At 40.3% G+C, this 18,748-nt stretch overlaps 4 protein-coding genes across 6 annotated transcripts; 2 read left to right on the forward strand and 2 right to left on the reverse strand.

Moving 5' to 3' along the window:
* The first annotated feature begins 110 nt into the window (after positions 1-110).
* On the forward strand, positions 111-3,489 carry LOC148233073 (matrix metalloproteinase-25-like). 2 transcript variants are annotated; one of them, XM_088189783.1, is made up of 9 exons: positions 111-238; positions 295-447; positions 1,328-1,437; positions 1,561-1,722; positions 1,803-2,083; positions 2,169-2,470; positions 2,535-2,679; positions 2,935-3,186; positions 3,227-3,489. In XM_088189783.1, the coding sequence occupies exons 1-9, from the start codon at positions 125-127 to the stop codon at positions 3,421-3,423; spliced, it is 1,716 nt and encodes a 571-aa protein (XP_088045909.1). In that variant the 5' UTR covers positions 111-124; the 3' UTR covers positions 3,424-3,489. The 2 variants fall into 2 exon arrangements, with proteins under 2 accessions (XP_088045909.1, XP_088045911.1); XM_088189785.1 differs by having other exon boundaries at positions 3,254-3,489.
* On the reverse strand, positions 3,446-9,151 carry Trxr1 (Thioredoxin reductase 1). Of its 2 annotated transcripts, none has more exons than XM_088189787.1 (7): positions 9,064-9,151; positions 7,706-7,926; positions 5,846-6,209; positions 5,546-5,774; positions 5,152-5,490; positions 4,887-5,078; positions 3,446-3,918 (listed from the first exon to the last, which is right to left on the reverse strand). In XM_088189787.1, the coding sequence occupies exons 1-7, from the start codon at positions 9,074-9,076 to the stop codon at positions 3,789-3,791; spliced, it is 1,488 nt and encodes a 495-aa protein (XP_088045913.1). In that variant the 5' UTR covers positions 9,077-9,151; the 3' UTR covers positions 3,446-3,788. The 2 variants fall into 2 exon arrangements, with proteins under 2 accessions (XP_088045913.1, XP_088045912.1); XM_088189786.1 differs by lacking the exon at positions 9,064-9,151 and adding an exon at positions 8,350-8,448.
* Positions 8,774-11,386, forward strand: sni (SDR family oxidoreductase sniffer). Its single transcript, XM_088189788.1, has 5 exons — positions 8,774-9,048; positions 10,510-10,561; positions 10,625-10,815; positions 10,883-11,032; positions 11,091-11,386. The coding sequence occupies exons 1-5, from the start codon at positions 8,914-8,916 to the stop codon at positions 11,313-11,315; spliced, it is 753 nt and encodes a 250-aa protein (XP_088045914.1). The 5' UTR covers positions 8,774-8,913; the 3' UTR covers positions 11,316-11,386.
* Positions 11,363-17,174, reverse strand: MESR4 (misexpression suppressor of ras 4). The gene is made up of 2 exons (XM_088189782.1): positions 17,014-17,174; positions 11,363-16,927 (listed from the first exon to the last, which is right to left on the reverse strand). Exon 2 carries the CDS (start codon positions 16,923-16,925, stop codon positions 12,531-12,533), a length of 4,395 nt encoding a protein of 1,464 aa, XP_088045908.1. The 5' UTR covers positions 16,926-16,927; positions 17,014-17,174; the 3' UTR covers positions 11,363-12,530.
* Positions 17,175-18,748: the final 1,574 nt, after the last annotated feature.

Genomic DNA, 18,748 nt, shown 5'->3' on the forward strand with positions numbered 1-18,748 from the left:
TAAACGCTGCCGTTTCCGAAATAATCTTTTAGGAAATATAGTACAATATATTTTTATCATCGCCCCAGAGTTCAACGGTCATTTGTGTTTACTTATTGAGTGGCACCACTAGACGTGTAGTGCGATGGTGTCAATCCGCACGATATTTACGCTCGCGGTGACGCTCTTAGCATATCTTCGAAATGTACATTGTTTTCCTGTCATTCCGAGCAAGATTGTCGTGCTGACTAATGATCAGGTACATCTTTAATAATAGGTAGTTCAAGCCGAGAGTGAAATGTGATAAACTTTTAGATCAGTTTCATGCAAAAATATGGATATTTAGAAGACGATCACGCTGGTTACGGTGCTCAGTATTCGAAGAATACTATCGCCGAAGCGATCAAGAATGTTCAAAGATTCGGTGGACTTCCTCAGACTGGATCTTTCAACGATGATACTATAAAAGTAATTAATCTTTGATTTTTGTAAGGTAGAAACTAAAAAGTAGTGAATATTATATTATATAACTTGGAATCTAATTCAAGGCTTTATTCGCATTACCAAATAGAAATGAAATCTTGAACGCTAATTGTAAAAATCGTGAATATTGAAATGATAAAGATACAAGTCTGTCTGTAACAGACAGCTTATTTGTAAAAGCTCAATGCTACGCTTTATTTACTAACTGAAAATTTCGATATTTATTGCCCATGGAAAATATAATTTATTCATAATACTTCAAATTAAATTTAAAATTATTGATCTAATCCTAAATATTTGTAAACTGCTCAAATATAATTATTGTTGTATTTTATAAAATCAGAGAGCATTATAAAATATGTATTATTTCACTCAAATCAAACTTCATGTTCTTTACATTAATTTAATTTTGAACCGATTCAAACGTTATAAAATATCGCCATAATAAGAAACTAACAAATAAATTAAAAAATGAAAACCAGTTTCAGAACTTTTAAAACTCTGAAATACGTCTATTATGAATCCAAATATTCTTCTCTTATAAATTATATCATAAGAGTTAAAAAAACTGCTAAAATTAAAAATATGGATCTTATGCATACGTGAGGGTAAATCAAATGAAAATCTTAAAAGTTTTATAAACATTCAAAACACTGCTCTATTATCCATAAAGAGTGCCCGACAGATGGTAGTACGAATCAGGAATGCAACACGAAGGCATAGCAGTGGCTTAAAAGGGTCGCCGCATTTGCAACATGCACTAGAATTCGTTTTTTGAATAGTAAAAAGAGTGAGACTAGATAAGAAATATACGAGTACAAGTTCAAAATAAAATTTTTTCAAAGTCACACATATCGTTTTATAGTTGATGAAGAAGAGAAAATGTGGAGTCAAAGATATAATACGAGAATCTACACGACGAAGAAGATACACAGTCGTTGGCAGAGGATGGAAAAAATCTATCATTACTTACAAGTGAGGCTTATAAAAAATATAAATTAAAAACATATTTTTAATTAAATCTGGAGAATGCTATTTTTGCTTTAAGTGATATAATTAAGGATTTGCTATTAAAATTTGTTTTTGAATTCAAATTAGTGTACAAAGTTGGAGTGCAACTTTAGGTGAGCAACTAGTCAGAAACGATATTAAGAGAGCGTTGGACATGTGGGCTCAGCACGGAGGCATAACCTTCGTTCCGACAGACGACCCAAAGGCCGACATAAAAGTGTCGTTCCACGCCCTAGAACATGGAGATGCGTTAAGTATCAATCAACACTTACCGTTTGTATCGTATATGCGGCGATGAATTTTTTAAAAACATGTTACGTTGAATTTAGATATCCTTTTGACGGTCCCGGAGGCATCCTCGGTCACGCCTTTTTTCCGTACATCAACAGTGGAGGCAGTGTGCACTTTGACAGTGACGAGAGTTGGGGACCAGAAACCGACGAAACAGGAGAGACGACCGGCTTCTTTTTGGCTGCCGTTCATGAATTAGGACATGCTTTGGGTTTGGGTCATTCGGATGTACCAACAGCAATCATGTACCCATATTATACGGAGAATGATGCGAGGGACTTGGATCGAGACGATATCTTGGCACTGAATAAATTATACAGTAATTATTTTTTTTCTTCATTAAAAAGGCAACAGAATGAGAAATTTTTTCATAGTTTTTATATGAATCACTCCTTTTTTCGCAGGACAATACTCTTCAAACATTACCATAACCACTAACACAACTTTGAGCGGAACAAAGTTTGAGACTACCCATTTAGATGAGCATACAACTGAACTATTGACATCTGTTACGAACATCACCAATGAAACTTTTGATTATTCAGCGACTCATCCGATAACGTCATCAACAGAGTCCATCTATCATAAAGAAGAAGAATTGAAGAGCACACAACCGACCAGTCCACTAGTTGTATTCGAAGATATTTGCAACGGTTTCGACACGATAGCGACGATAAGCGGCGACATATTTGTCTTCAAAGGAAGAGTGAGTAATGCTTAAGCATACCTATAAATAAATTTCAGTTAAATTAATGATTGATGTTATAAAGTATGTATGGAGGTTCAAGAAGAGGAACAAACCAGAGTTGGGATATCCAACAAGCATTCAAACTATATTTCCAAAATTTCCTCTGACGATTGATCGAGTCGATTGTGTTTATGAAAGAAGAGACGGATCTATTGCTTTCTTCTCAGGTTAGTTTAAAAGCAAAGGCAATTTGTGTTCACCAGTTTCTTGTATTCAATCTTCTTTTCAAACGCACCGTTAGCGAATAATATTTTGTTAACGGCAAAGAAACAGAATGTAGAAAATTAAATTATATTAGTATATATACTAAAAATAAATGTACGGGATTAGATTTGTATATATGTATATGTACATTATAAATAAATCGCCATTAGCTTTTAATTAATATTTTTACATAAGTTTATTAAAAATATCTTTTCAAGGTTCAGAGCACTGGATTTATAGAGAAGATGGAATAGAAGGACCGTTTCACATGAACAACTATAAGATATTTGATAATATATCAATAGATGCTATTATGTTATGGCCGTTGAATAAGAAAACTTACATATTCAAAGGCGATTTATTTTGGAGGTATGACGAAGAGACGAATAGTATGGATGAGGGCTATCCGAAGAATATGACACGTTGGAAAGGCATTCCTAATGATGTAGATGTTGCTATAAATTGGGATGGTATTTCTTTATTAATAATTTAATTATAAAATCCCTTTAGATGCAATTTGGATTGATAATTTTATAGGTGAGACGTATTTCTTCAAGGATTTGTTATGTTGGAAGTTTGATAATATACTGATCAAAGCTGACAGACATTATCCGCTTCCGGGACCTCAGATTTGGTTTGGATGTCCGGAGACGCAGGAGATATTCCAACTATTACCTAAGGAGATATTAACGAGAGGATATTTATAGGCCGTATTACATAAATCAAATATTTATATGTAACTTTTATTAGTTCGGTATAAACATTAACAAAAATAGCGTTTGACAATATCATTTTTCACCTGTTAATACTATCGACTAAATCACTATATGTCCAAATTCACAAACGTTATTTAAGTCATTTCAAAATAAAAACATACAAATAATATTTTTGATCGATAAAAATCCTATAATCACATTTAATTATTGAATAGAAAAAAATACAGTACAAATTGACAAGGAATGATCAGTATTTAAGAATGCTACAAATGTGTTATAAAATCAAATTAAAAAAACTACAGAGCACCGTAATAAATTATAAGTAAATTGTGCAAAATGAGTGAATTTAACACAATCTAACTGCAGCATGAAGCTGGATTCGGATCTTTTCCTGAACGTTTGGTGATGTTGAGCCTTGTGAATTCTTCAGCGACAGTCGGATGGATGCCTACAGTATTCATCAAATCTTCGATAGTCAAATTGCACCTGAAATAAATTCACACATTATATAATATATTTGATAATACAATAAAATAAGATTATAATATTTTCTTGGTTAACATGAAGAATTTTGTAGATTTAGATATTTTATTAAATAACGATTATGTCTTAACTCTTTGAGCAGTTTTTTACTGTTATGAGGTTCCCCAGATACGTTATATATTTACACTGAAGAAACAATAAATAAAAAACATTATATTTATATATTTTTTTTAAATTTGATTCAATGTAAATTTTCTCTATTGAAAATAATATCAATAAAATAAGGAGTACGAAATAAATTAATATAACAAAAAATATTTTATATTATTTTTATAAAAAATATTGAGAGCCCCTGAATTGATATGAAACAAATTCACAAAAGCCAAATTATATATAAAAATATGTAAAATAAATTAACGAGATATTAGAATAGAAAAGTGTTAAAATAAATTATTAAAAACATACTACAATACATAATACAAAAAATCTATAATTTACTACAAAATAATAAAAAATAAATAGGAACAAAAATAACTATAAAATACAGAGAATTAACTCACTCCCAGGTGTATACTAACAAATGTATATAAATTAACCCATTACTCAAAGGGTTAAGGTCGAAATGATTACCAAATCACAGGAATCTCCACTTCCTATGTATTAACAGATGTACATATAACCAAGTGCGAGTGCTTAGAAAGCTTTAAGATGGTGAGGAATAAAAGGATTGACCCACTCCTAGTTTAGCTTGTATATAAGCTAAAATTTCTGTATCTCTATTATTCAAGTATTGTAGCATTTTATTTATAGAAATTATAAATTTAAGAGGAAAAAAATAAAATATATAATTACAAAGCTTTGTATACCTATTATATGATAGATAGTGGTTTTGTGGGAAAGAATGGTGGAATAAAATTGATTAACAATTTATTAAATACAGATGATAAATTATAAAAATAAATAATACGAACTTCATTGCAACGGAAAATCCTTGAATAATTTCACCAGCATGAGGTCCTACGAAATGAAGTCCCAAAACGTTCTGCGGCTTCTCTCTAAGCACGACCGCCTTCAAATAGCAATGTTTGATCGAGCGCTGAGGAATGAAGAACTCGGTCGGCTTGTAATAAGAATGGAACACTTCGATATTCTCAGCTCCGTGTCTAAAACAAATACAATAATTACATAAGCCAATCTAATATAGCCGGTAAAAAATGATCATAATACAATACATACAATTCGACAGCTTTTTCTTCGCTAAGTCCTACACATCCGTATTCCAATGGTGAAAACACAGTGGTGGCCACTTTATCATAATCCATCTGAACAGTGGAGCCTCCGAACATGCGACGAGCCAATAAACGACCAGCGTGAATGGCAACGGGAGTGAGCTCCGGTCTTCCTTGTAAAACGTCTCCAACTGCGTAAATATGTGGCACGTTAGTCTCTTCTGTCGGGGCGATGATCTTTCCGTTTGATGCCACAGAAGTAACACCAGCCTCCTCCAAATGAAGATCCTTCGTTAACGCGTAACGACCGGTCGCGTACAAGACGGTGTCAAACTCTTCAGAGTGCCTATAATTTATTTATTTTAAAATTTGATTTAAAATATTAGATTAAAAAAACTTACTCAGTGTTATCTTCCGTGTTCTTCCAGTTCACCAGCAACTTTCCTTCTTCGGTTTTTGAGATGGACGTAGGAATACATTTGAAGTGGAATTTAACACCGTTGTCGATCATCTCGCTCGCTACAATGTCGGCCATTTGTTGATCGAATCCTCTCAGTACAATGGAACGGACTAAAATAGTAGCGTCGTACCCTAAGCCTTTTAAGAATCCGGCACATTCTAAGCCGATGTCTATAGGGATGATTAAGGAAGATATATGCTATGTATTATATAAATAAGTTTAATTAATTAATTAAGGATACATCCTGCGCCAATAACACAAGTCTTTCCAGGTGGACTGCTAAGACTGAAGATATCATCACTAGATATGGCATATTCTATCGCTCCGGGGACATCCTCCGGATAGTGCGGTCTGCCACCGACGGCGATCAGAATTTTCTTTGCTCTCAAATCTCTTGTAGACCCGTTCTTCATAACGGCTACTACAGTGTGGCTATCTTTGAAATGACCGAGACCATTCACGTATTCGATTTTCTTGTCGCGCAGATCGACTCGAGTGACCCAATTGACAGATTTGATATGGTTTTGCACATTTTCGACAAGAGTAGCCCAATCGTTCTGGATCGTTTCCGGACTGGTGAATTGCCATCCGTACGCTTGGGCATCCTGTTATTTGTAATGAATTTTTATTTAGTACATACAGAATAACATTTAACACCTTACTGATTGGTAGTGAATTATGTTTTTGTTACGATCGAAACCGTACCGAATTATGTGTTTTAATTTGGTTTATTGGAAAGTTTTAGGCTTTAAAATTTAAAAGATTTTACCAAAAAATGGCAATTTGTTTAAAAAACATGCAGTTACTGCATATTTTTGCAGTTCGTGAGGTATTAATTTAACACTGATTTAGATAAGGATTACATATCAATACACATATGAATTGATTATCCAAGCTAATAGGCTAATCCAACATAAATTTTGTCACTGATAAGAATTACATATTAACCGATACAACTCGTATGTCTCCCCTGATTCACCTTCGCAAAAATCATTTAAATCTTTTTTTATGGCATTTTCACGTAAATTTTCGTGTATTTTTAGCCTAAAGAATATTAGGCATAATTATTAGCTACAAGAGCGTATTGTAACAAAATCAGTAATATTTCTGGTCGTAAGCTAAGCTTTTAGATATGGAGCGAATGTGTGAAATCTAAATATAAAGAAACAAACTGTCTCTTTGACAAATTGCACTGGTTTCTCAGAAGACTGTCAATATATAATAAACGGTTAGGTGATTATTCTGGACAAAAATAATTTGTTGAAATTACACAAAAAAATTACGTAATTATTTGGATTGTTCAACCTTCAAGTTCAATCTGCAATTATATTACAATAAAAATTCAAGGTAAAAATTTGAATATTTGAATTTTCAGTTAACGTATTTAATTTCTTAGTTTGTCATTTTATCCATCAAATACATATGAATTTATTTTTACATATTTCTGTAACTACAATACAATTTCAATGAAATTTAAAATGAAGCAATAAAACAAAGATCTAGGACAAGGGTGAAGAACCTGCGGCCTTAAGGCCGCAAGTGGCCGTTTGGCTCCTTTGGTGCGGCCTTTTGACTGATGCCAGAATTTATTTATTTGTTTTTTTTTTTATAAATAAAAATCTATTTCAATATATTTCCTTTGATCAAAGAATTATACGCAAACTTTTGGAAAAAGAGCGTAATCAACCCATGATATGCTCCTAAAATTTCTGGTACAGATTTTGAGATCATCAATTGATCATCAATTGATGGAATTAACACAATGCGGCCTTCCAACGTGAAAAGGTTCTCTAGATCTAGGACGTTTCTTCGCCAAACGGTTTACGCGTTTCTCTCACAAAGTAAAAAAATGATTCATTGGTTTAATTTTCAATTCAAACTTATTAATATTGTATATTGAACTTGGGCATTGAAAATTCACATATTAAAATTTTATTTATTATAATATAATTACATTGTTAACGTATTTTTTTTATGTAATTTTAAAATTTTTATCTTCTGGAATTATCTGAATTGTTACAACCGGTACCTTTGGATTACTAACGATGCTAATTTAACACTGTTTTTATCTATTAAATAAGGATTGCATATTAATACGTACATGAATCGACTCTCCGAGCAATGCAGCTTGATGCATAAGCTTTTTAGGAATGCATCCAACGTTGACGCACGTTCCGCCCAAGCCCCATTTAGAGCCCCTCGGCGACGGACTGACAAAATCGAGCACGGCTACTTTAGCGCCCAAATTTACAGCTTCTTTTGCACAGGCGAGTCCGCCGGATCCCCCGCCCAACACGACCAAATCGTAGTCATATTTAGAAACTGTAAAGATGTTCGGATTAGAACGAAAATTGATGAATAGTTTTAGATAAAAAGAAATGAAAAATGTTTAAAACGCGACTTTTGATATCGGAGCGAACGGAACCTTTCATTATCATCGTCCACGTTAAAAAAGCCAGCATTAAAATATAGTTACGCATAATTAAAAGTATAAATATTTTCGTTAACAGTGGACCATGGCGTATCACATGTCAGTTATAAAACTGCAAATGATTAATTAAAAAATGTGCAACAATAAAATTAACTACGTTCACTTTTTATCATGTTCGAGGCTAATGACGTTTATATTGCACAATCGCGCGGTTGACATAAATATTGCGCAATATTTCATTATTTTTGCAAGATTGTAGCTGTAAATTTCAATGATCTTATTAGTAGATGCGTGTTTTCGATGACTGAACGGACCGCAGCGCTGCACAAAGAATCGGACGGGAACGTTGGCGCGCGCCCCCAAAAGGCCTCCCAACGATGAACACATGTCGCCGCGAGCGCTGTCGATACACTGAACGATAGTATCGAAAAATTTAGCCCCCTCCAATATGTTTTATTAAATAGCCAAAATTCAATTCAATTCAAATATTATTAAATGGCGGCAAAATCGTCGAAAGTATCATTTTAATCAAAAACGTGTAAAAAGTGTATAAATAAATGAAAAAAAATCATATCGCGCCGCGATTATCGACCATGATAAAATATTATTATAGTTATCTATTTTATCTGCGTTTTATGAAAGTCATCGTTAGGATTAAATAATCGACTTTTTAAATAATTAATTCGCACGACCGCGAAGGTCGCCGCCGGACGGCTTAAGACCAAAACTTTAAACGCCGTTCTGTGCAAGGTCGTGTCGATAATGTAACTAAAGTATAGCACATTTTTTTCTCTCCTAAATTGGGCTAAATTGCATTGCAAATTACGTTTCGCACGACCAGCGCGGTGAGAAATTTCACTCCAATCATTGAATAGATCATGATCGGATCGGTGCTGGTGACTGGGGCTAATCGAGGACTAGGGCTGGGTTTAGTAAGAGCCCTCGCCCCGAACGGCCTCCCGACGTCGGCGAACCGAGTGATCGCCACGTGCCGGAATCCAGATCGATCTCAGGCGAGTATTACTCACCTATGGGTGCCATGACTTAGTCCGTATTCTTCGAACGAAACGCAAACGAGAGACGCCGACCAATCGCGCGACTGACCGGCCGCTGAATGTTTGTTATAAAATAGTAACCGGTAGAGGCGCGCATGTACCGAACGGGAGCGCGCAATATGTCATTTTTTTGAAAAACTCGTTACATCGAGTCGCGCTTGCGTAATCAGTTCTCAGAACGTGACTAATTTAAATTGTGTGTCATTCATACACGCAATTAAATGTATACATTTTGCCATAACAAGCAATTATGCAAACCATAAAACATATTTGCTATTTTTAAATACTCTTAATCTCAAAAATTAATGTAGTACAGTGACGTCATTAAAAATGCTGCTCATGCTATTTGAAATGAGTTATCGTTTATTTAATATATAAATTTATTGCAAAAATTCAAGAAAATATTTTTTGTATGGGATATAATGCATTTTTATAACATGATAACTGCTGTAGTTTTAATAATTCATTAGCCAGCATGATCCACCGTTTTATTTCAATGTGGCGGCTATCTAAAAAAATATTTATTTAAAAAAGGTCAAAATGTTTTATAACACACATAAACTAAAACAATACGTCCGGCAAAGCCCGCAAGAAATAACTATATCTAGATTATGTATAAATTATAAATACATTTTTATAGTTAATAAGTATGGTATAAAACACTTAATCTCGTTACTCTTTTTAATTAAGTTATGAATTTTTGATTTTTTTAATAACCGCTACTTTTAAACAATGTTGGCTAACGAACCTAACTTACATATTTACAATTTTGCTGATAATAACAGCGTACATATTTTTTTAAGTCTAAATGCAAATTCTGCCGTGGCAGTTAGTTATAACAACACTTTGATTTGAGTATATGAATGTTAATATATACGAACATAGATTAATGTGTAAATCGTCCGTAGTATATTTACCCACTCGTGCTCACTGCACGCCATTGACTGGTCCCCGCATGATGTAAATAACATCAACGTCCAACTAATATGTATCACTTTATTTTGCCATAATTGATAATACACAATACACATTCACTTACCAAATTATATATACCTAGTTAAATTTATCCAAAAATCACTCCTTTTTTTATTTAAAACTATTATTAATGAAGAACCTTTAAAAATTTCAATATCTAAAATCACAAACTATTGCACTAGAACAGTAACCGTCGCAGTGCAGAAATATGTATTTTACTCACCTTGCAACTGACACTGGTGGAGAGTGACATCTTTAGATTCTGTTTTATGCCAATGGGTGTATTACCAAATTCTGCACAATTCATTTAAAGGACTAGGTAAATTTATCACCAAAATTAAAACACGAACAGATGTAATTAACAGTATTGACATCCTCAAACATTATGCTAAAATACATAACAGACGATCATTCTAATCTTATTCTTCAATATTTTTTTTCCAGGAGCTCAAGGAATTGAGTGAAAAGTACTCGAACATTCATATTATACAATTAGGTATACATATTCAACGCTCCCTATTAAAAAATAACATCTAATCAATCTATTGCACTAAAACAGATGTCACCGATCTGAATTCATACGCCAGAATCGTTAAGGACGTATCGGATATAACTCAAGGTTCAGGATTAAATTTGCTGATAAACAACGCAGGAATGACGTCTAAATTCACAACATTGAACTATGTGAAATCCCAACAATTGATCGATAACTTCACAGTCAATACGTTAGCGCCAATAATGCTCACAAAAGTGAGTTAGTTATCCGACACATTTAAACGATAAAACGTCAATATTGATTGGAATATATCAATTTTAGAGTTTACTGCCCCTATTGAAGTCGGCGTCGGAAAAAAATAGTTCTATGGAAATGGGAATAAAGAAAGCCGCAGTAGTCAACATGAGCTCGTATCTAGGATCGATGGGTATGAATGACAAGGGAGGATTCTATCCGTATAGATGCTCGAAGGTATATTATATTATTATTACTCATTTTATAAGATGTGTTCTAATTATGTATTTTATAGGCAGCATTGAACGCGGCTACTAAGTCTATGAGCGTCGACCTTAAAAAGGACAAGATTTTGGCGGTTTGTATGCACCCCGGGTGGGTCAAGACCGACATGGGAGGAGCTCACGCTCCGTTGAGCGTCGACGAGAGCATAAGCGGAATGCTGAATACGCTACTAGGTTTCAGTGAAAGGGATTCGGGAAAATTTTATCAATACGATGGTGAAGAATTACCTTGGTAACGCTGAAAATATAATATATTTTGTATGATTTAACACAATAAAAGCTATTTTTTACGTTCAATTCTTAAAAATTGTTTATTATAGTAATTACAACAGAAACAAATTTGAAAACATGTGACGACAATCGATTGAGATGTTTTCGTTTATACAACGCTGATTCGACACGAGTAGATTAATCGATACATATATAATGGATTCATTTACATGATAACTTTAAAGCTTTCCTCATTAGCACACGATCGCGGCTCGAATGCGAAACTAGTCGAGTCGTCGATTTATATTTGGTACGTGGAGCGCGTCGACAACTGAACGTTTGAAAGATTCACATTGACCGTTTTGTTAAAAAAAAATGAAATAAAATAATCTGCTAAGAGCGTTTTTCACAATGACAGTTTTTCGGTCGTTACGATTAACACCGGGCTAAGGGAAAAACACACCTATACGATCGGATCGAGAGAAAAACAACTCACAACGGCAATAAAAATATGCGAGTACTAACTACTTCATTTGTTGCTCGATTTAGTTACGGTACAAAGCAAGATCGTCTTTTTACTATACAATTTCAAAGGCAAAATTTAAAATTATACAAAGATCCTTTATCCTCTGTTCTATATGATACATTTTTATATATTTTTTTCACAAATTTCGATTCCTAGACGCACGAGTTGAATAATATGATCGATCGTTACGAGGGAAAACAGAATATCGAGGTACGTAAGTGGCGCCTCAATAGCGTGGGAAAAAAACGACATATTCTAAGAAACATTTTTACAAGAAACGTAAACGAATCGGATAACATCGAGCGCGTTCGGCTCTTCTAAATCGCTTTCGCTCGCTTGTCTAGAATCGTTACATTCGCAATATCGCATCGTTAAATACTACAAGAGAAGTTTAATCTGCTATTTTTCTTTTCACTTAAACACTAGATTTATATTTACATTTACAATTAGAATAAAAATTATAAACATGAAAAACGGAGATGAAATAATAATACATAAATGCTATCGATCAACATCTATAATCTGAAATAACTAAAATTTTTTTTAATATTACATAGCGCGGAACGCTCGTTCGAATAGTCAATCGTGAAATAATTATAAAATTAATTTTGCCGACGTCAGCTTTACGGTCACGATCGATAACATATGACCGAAGCGATATTTGCGCTCGCGAACATGAATTAAATGCGTATTCGACACGTCGAAGAGTCAACGTTTATTTGTGAAAGTTATTCACTTTGAGCCTGCAGTCGGGGCAGAACCACTTCCCTTTCGGAGGGACCATGATTCCGACGCACTCGAAGTGAAACCACTCTATGACGCAGCCGTCGGCGTCGCAGCCTATCATCTCCGAGACCTCGTCGTATGGACAACGACAGTAGCAGTAGACGCTCTCGCCCTCGCGAGCCTCCCGGGCTCCAGCAGGACGCGGAAAAGTCACAGACGTGTCGAGCACGGACGCGTCCGCCAATCGGGCGAAGCTCTCCTGCTCTCGCATCGCGGGCGAATAAGAATCTTTAATTTGCAGGGCTCCCTCTTTGCTCGAATCGGAGTCTTCGCCGCTGGACTCCTTAGGGTCGATCTTCGGAGGCGTCGGTTCGACGGGCGGCGGCGGTTCCGGCGTCGGTACTCGCGGGGGAGGAGGCGGCGGTTCTTGAACTTCGGCGAGAGCAGGCGCCGGCGAAGAAATTTCTTCCTTGCACCAATCCGTCCTAATGGGCGTCTGCGCTTTTATAGCATACTCCTCGTCGCTCGAGTAACCGTAGAATCTGTTAGGTACCCTTCTCCGCTTGGACGCCCTCTTGCTGTCTGCGTCGAGCATCGCTGCCGCGCTACCATGCGCCGATTCCGCCGCGGGCGGACTCTCGTTCGCCTGCATCTTGTTGGACTGGAAGGTGATGGTGATTTTCTGCGGAGCCTCGACCCGCTCTCGCTGTGGAATGTCAACGCTCTCCGCGTTCAAAATCGTCAAACTCTCCGTCGTCGCCTGTCTCTTTTCCTTCTTTTTCTTTTTGATTTTGACTTTTTTCTTCGGTTTCTCGGGTTCTTCTCGAGGCGACGAATTTATCAAATCGTTCTGTTCCGCGTGCGTCCCATTGTTCAGGGGAGACGTCGACGCCAACTGCACCAGTTGGTTGCGCTTCTCCTCGAACAGCTTGCTGGCGATCTTTTCGGGGTGCTCGTCGTAGAAGTCTTCGTCCGACGCGGACTCTTCGGTGTCCAGGTCGGTCTCGGCTATAGAGAACTCGGCGCTCTTGGAGGGAACGCGAGCGGGCGAGTCCCCGGTCGCCATAATGTCGACGGCCGAATGGGAGGCGTCGCTGTCTTTGCGCTGGCGGTTCTTCCGCGACCTGGAAGCAGACGACGAGTCCGAAGACGAACTGGAGCTCGAAGAGCCGCTGGATGAGCAGCAGCTGCAGTCGGACCCGCCGCTGCAGGTTGTGTCGCTGTCGCTGCTGCTGTCGCTGGAGCTAGAGCCCGCGTCTTTTTTCTTTTTACTTCTTTTTTTTTTCGGACTGTCTTTCGTTGGATGTTCCGCTTTCGGCGCGATCTCGCCGACGATCTCCACGTCCGGAGCGTCATCGGAGGGAACCGCACAATAGTCGTGATCGGAATCGCAGACGTGTTTCGGCTTCGGTTTCTCTAGAGATTCTTGATACAGTTTAAAATTGTCCCAGATCCCCATGATCGGTTCCGGTTTCGTCTCCTCCGCTCCGTCGCTCTTGGGCTGCGTCTCGTCGACGAGGTCGATCACTTCGCCGTCGATGTTCCCGGGCTTGGCCTCGGCGTCCGAATCGTCGCTGCTGCCGCTCTCGGACAAGTTAAGCTCGGGAAGGTTGACGTCCATCAGCAAGTCTTTGCTGTCTTTGTATCTGGACTTTTTAGATTTTTTACTCTTCACCGTCGACGCGGCTGGGTTTCCTGGAGCGTCGCGTGCGGCGTCCTTGTCGTCGGGCGCGCCGGTTATGTCTATCACGTCATCTAAGGAAGCCTCTATCGCCTTTTGCTTCTCGCTCTCGACGCGAGACGCCGCATCGGCGTGTATCTTTTTATGTTTCTCTAAGAGTTTCTTAGATATGAATTTTTCGACGCAGTCCAGTTCTCCGCAGACGTGAGGATACTCCCCGGCGTGAGATCTCTTGTGAACTTTCAGGTACGTGGCTTTGCTAAAGTTCAAATTGCACTCGTCGCAAGCGAACGACGCGGGCGGGACGCAAAAGTGATACACGTGAGGCCACTTTTTCTGGAGACACTTCTTGCACATGGCGCTCTCTGTGCCGTGCTTCCAGAATAGGTGCTTCTTGATGTCGGGTTTGTTTCGGTAGGCTATTCCGCACCGGTAGCACAGATGATGGAGTTTGTGCTTCCAGACGTGCACCGAGAGCTTAGACTGGTTGCTGCACGTCTCGAGGCAGACGTCGCAGGCCAAATGGCGCTTCCTCAAATGCACCATCAGTCGGAAGGCGGACGGTATGGCGTCGGAGCGACACAGACAGCATCGGAAGCGGGTCTCGGTCGACGCGGCGTACGTCCCCGGACATAGATGACAGACGAGCTCGCTGTACGTGTAAAAGTTAGTCTTGCACATGATGCACAGAAGGATAGTCTTTTGGTGCATCTTTCTGTTGTGAAAGTAGAGTTCCTTGTGCACGGGAGTGACGTAATAGCACTGAAAACACTCGTAAGTCTGAGGTGGCGGACGCGCCTCCTCTCCTGATGCCTCGAACCTGGCGAGATTGACGAATTCGTTCTCGACGTCCGACAGACAGGATTTGATCTTGGACACTATCGTCTCGGGCAGCAACTCCTCCGCCGTGATGCTGTCGACGGTCGCAGTGAACTTGTGCTGGTACATGAAATGCAGGCCCAGCTGCTTTCCGTCGACGGCGATCTTGCGAGCGTGATTGCAGTAGATGCAGGTGTAGACGGAAGCGTTCAACAGCACCTCGAGCAGCTCCTTCAGAGGGTATCGGTCCAAGGGCCGATCGAGCATGAGCTCGATCACGGGAGCGTCCTCGGCCGCGACGGGAGGTTCGCCCTCCTGGGGACTCTCGACTTTCTCGACGTCGAGCTCCTGCGGCTCGGCGGGGTCGCCTTCGAGGGGAGCGACGCCGTCGGGCTCTACGCCGACCCCCAGGTCGACCGTGAGCTTGTCGCTGTCCTCGCTTCCCGAAGAGCAGTCCGACGAGACGGAGATCTTCTTTCGGCGGTTGAGCTTGACGGTGAGTTTGGGAACTCGATGGGCCGTCTCGGGCGGCTCGCTCTCGACGGGTTCGGTCTTACATTCGAGTGGCTCGGGAGATTCGACCGGCCGTTCGAGAGGAGGAGAAGGAGGGGGAGGTGGAGGTGGAGGTGGAGGTGGAAGAGGTGGCGGAGGAGGAGGAGGGGGCGGTGCGCCAGAAATGCAGTTCTTGACTTCCTCTATGAGCTGAGCGAGCGCGTCGGGGCTGATCTTGTCCGTCTTGATGTCCGGCGTCGAGTAGGGCAGAGAGGCGCTCCGATAGTCGAGCGAGCCGCCCGAGTAGGTGAGCGCGCTGTTGGGATAGGCCGGAGCTCCCGCGTACTCGGAAGGCTCGAAAGAGTCGGGATAGCCGTTGGCGAAGAGGGAGGGATCTCCGTATCCGTCCTGCGCGTCCGTCGCCTCCGGATCCGCGTCGAAGTCCCCGAAGAGGTCGAACTCGCCGAAGCCGGTTCCGGGCGGGTTGCGCTTGGGCTTCTTGGCGTCGTTGCCGCCGCGATGCCGCTTGTGGCAGTCGGGCCGGTGGCCGCCGGTCGCGCCGCAGGCCGAACAGCGCTTCTCGGCCGGGTTGCACGGGTGGTTGGGAAAATCGTCTTCGCGCTCGTACTTGACCTCGCATTTGACGCACATGACGTAGTATGTCTCCGGGAGGCGCTCGCCAAGCTGCTCCTTGGTGTCGAAGCGGCGCTCGCGGGCGCCGTGTTTGGCTACCAGGTGAGACGCGAGCTTCTCCGCCTGGGAGAAGAGGCCCAGGCAGAAGAGGCAGATGTGGCGGCCGTGGACGTCCTTCATGTGGACGTGGAGGTTCCAGTTCTCGTAGTAGACGCCGCAGGCCGAACAGAGGACAACCTGGCGGACGGCGCGCGCGCCCGGGGCCGCCTCCGCTTCGGCCGCGGCGGCCGAGCAGCGCAGCTGATGCTCCTTGAGCGTCTCGAGGTTCTCGAAGGTGGTGGAGCTGCACTTGCGGCACTTGAAGGTGACGGAGGGCTGACCGAGGGCCGCGACGGCCGAAGACGAGGGAGAGTCGTCGGCCCCCAGCTTGGGCTCCGGCTCGGGCTCGGCGGGGCGGAGACCGCCGTTGGCGACCTTGTTCCGCTGGTTCTGCATGGCCTGCCGCCGCCGCTCGAGATTGCTCTTGAAGGTGGCGCGGTCGAACTGCTTGTGCTTGAAGGTGGTGCATTTTTTTATCCACTTGAGGCGCGAGTTGACTGGCGCCGGCTTCTTTTTCTCCTGACGCTTCGCTTGCGCCGTGACGACGGGGACGGGGCGAGGGCGCGCGAGCGGCGTCGGGGCCGGGGCCGGTCTGCGCGCCCGATCCTCGCCCGGCCTAGCGTCGCCTTCCGCGATCGGCCGGAAGCCGCCGTCGTCCATACCTGGAACGGAAAGCGCACTTGAGAGGGGAGCGGCGGAGGCGGGGGCGGGGGCGACGGCGCGCTCGCGGAAGTCGGCGAAGGCGCACCTGGACGAGAGGCCCTGACTGGGTCCGCGCTCGGCTAGCATCTCCCGCCGCCAGCCCTGGGCCGCGGCGGCGGAGCGGCTGCTGGGACTGAGGTGGCGGGGCGAGGGCGGCGAGGGGCGCGCGGCGGGCGACTGGCGCACGGAGGCCCACGTCCCCGAACTGCCGGCCATGACCGAAACGCCGGCCGCGCTTTTTTTCGCGCTAAAACGCCTTCGATTCGAATTCGCCTCGAATCAATCCGGCTCAATTTTAAAATTCGATTATACGAAATTCGGACGGGTCGAAACGGGCCATTTACGCTTCGTATTTTTTTCTCTCACTTAAAAATTATAAAACTTAATACCTAGTAATAAAAAAAAAAAATTGTCTTTTAAAAAAATATATTTTTTGCAAATAATAATACAAATTACCCTACACGAATCTGATATAAATATAAATAAAAAGTTACTATTTATTTTCACTTTACTGTATTTTGTAATTTATTTATTATAAATCTGACCACATTGACATGGCAGGTTTCCACAATTTTATACTTTCAATATGATTTTAAAGCGGAAAAAATACACAATACAACCAAAAGGAAAACAAAATTTAAAAAAATAGATGATTACAAAAGTTTGTAACTTTTAGTAAAATTAATTTATTTGGCTTTGATTTTTCGTAATTCGTCTGCAAAACATCAATATCGAGAGATTAAACAATTTCATTTTTTATTGCAATTATTACCAATTTGAAAAAGTTCTTTTACCCTAGACCAGTGGTTGGCAAACTTATTAGCCAAAGAGCCAAATATGTACATTACAATGATTAAAAAAAAATTGAGAGTCAAATCTATTTATTAATTTAGCAAACCTTTATTATAATTTTCCAAATCAACACAAAGACGTTCGAATTTAGAGCTCCATATTTCCTTGTTTTTTTAAATCTGGTGCGAATACCCGTAGATATTTGTGCCAGAGCCGTATTTAAGGGGCCAAAGAGCCGCATGCGGCTCCGGAGCCGCACTTTGCCGACCTCTGCCCTAGACAACTGAAACGTCATTAATATTCTTAATGCACACAATACTTGCTTTCAAACAAAAATTCGAAAAATTCTATTGTATCGACAAGATTTTTTTCTTTTTCTATTGCAATTCTTTTTAGCCCAAATTAAAAATCGTCTCTCAAATCTATATCTATTGCAAGAGTTTTTGCCTCTAAAACACATTTTTCGAAAAAATCTTTGCAATTGCGAGACACGAGAAAAATCTATCATTTATTGCATTGCAGACTTAGCTGTTAAACGTATAAGTGAATCGTTTTTCAATTAAATAACTTCTTTTAAAGCAGAATATATGCCTGTCAATCCTGTCTTTAAAGCACTAACGGCGTTTATATGACTTTCCCACCTAGTATTACTCATTGATTTCACAGTTAATTTACAACTCATAGTCTTGAAAATTTTCAAACGTTTTGTCAATCGCAAAAAAAAAATGTATTTAGTTTGGATGATTGAAAAATTTACAGATTCAATTGCTCCTTTTACAGCGTCAACAATGACCAAATGTAAAGAATGACAGACACGTCGAATGAAAAACGCTATGTGATTTATATTTAAAATATTAGATTGTACACTATTTCTTATACCCCACACATTGGCTACATTGTTGTAACCTTTATTACGATTATTTTCGAGGGAAAAGCCATGTTGGTCATTTTTGTTACAGTCGTGTCTTCAATATTTAATTCACCGAAAC

This window comes from Plectrocnemia conspersa, unplaced genomic scaffold (genome assembly GCF_051122295.1).
Source record: "Plectrocnemia conspersa isolate PC_06_02 unplaced genomic scaffold, ASM5112229v1 ptg000008l, whole genome shotgun sequence".
NCBI classification, from domain to species: domain Eukaryota; kingdom Metazoa; phylum Arthropoda; class Insecta; order Trichoptera; family Polycentropodidae; genus Plectrocnemia; species Plectrocnemia conspersa.

Coding starts and splice junctions, on each gene's coding strand:
- LOC148233073 (XM_088189783.1), top strand. CDS start 125: ATGGTGTCAATCCGCACGATATTTACGCTCGCGGTGACGCTCTTAGCA. Junction 1,723..1,802: donor GCCCTAGAACATGGAGATGC/GTTAAGTATCAA, acceptor CGTTGAATTTAG/ATATCCTTTTGACGGTCCCG. Junction 2,471..2,534: donor TATTTGTCTTCAAAGGAAGA/GTGAGTAATGCT, acceptor GATGTTATAAAG/TATGTATGGAGGTTCAAGAA.
- Trxr1 (XM_088189786.1), bottom strand. CDS start 8,422: ATGTGTTCATCGTTGGGAGGCCTTTTGGGGGCGCGCGCCAACGTTCCC. Junction 5,775..5,845: donor TTGTGTTATTGGCGCAGGAT/GTATCCTTAATT, acceptor TCATCCCTATAG/ACATCGGCTTAGAATGTGCC. Junction 3,919..4,886: donor GGATTTTCCGTTGCAATGAA/GTTCGTATTATT, acceptor AATTTATTTCAG/GTGCAATTTGACTATCGAAG.
- sni (XM_088189788.1), top strand. CDS start 8,914: ATGATCGGATCGGTGCTGGTGACTGGGGCTAATCGAGGACTAGGGCTG. Junction 10,816..10,882: donor CGCCAATAATGCTCACAAAA/GTGAGTTAGTTA, acceptor TATCAATTTTAG/AGTTTACTGCCCCTATTGAA. Junction 11,033..11,090: donor ATCCGTATAGATGCTCGAAG/GTATATTATATT, acceptor TGTATTTTATAG/GCAGCATTGAACGCGGCTAC.
- MESR4 (XM_088189782.1), bottom strand. CDS start 16,925: ATGGACGACGGCGGCTTCCGGCCGATCGCGGAAGGCGACGCTAGGCCG.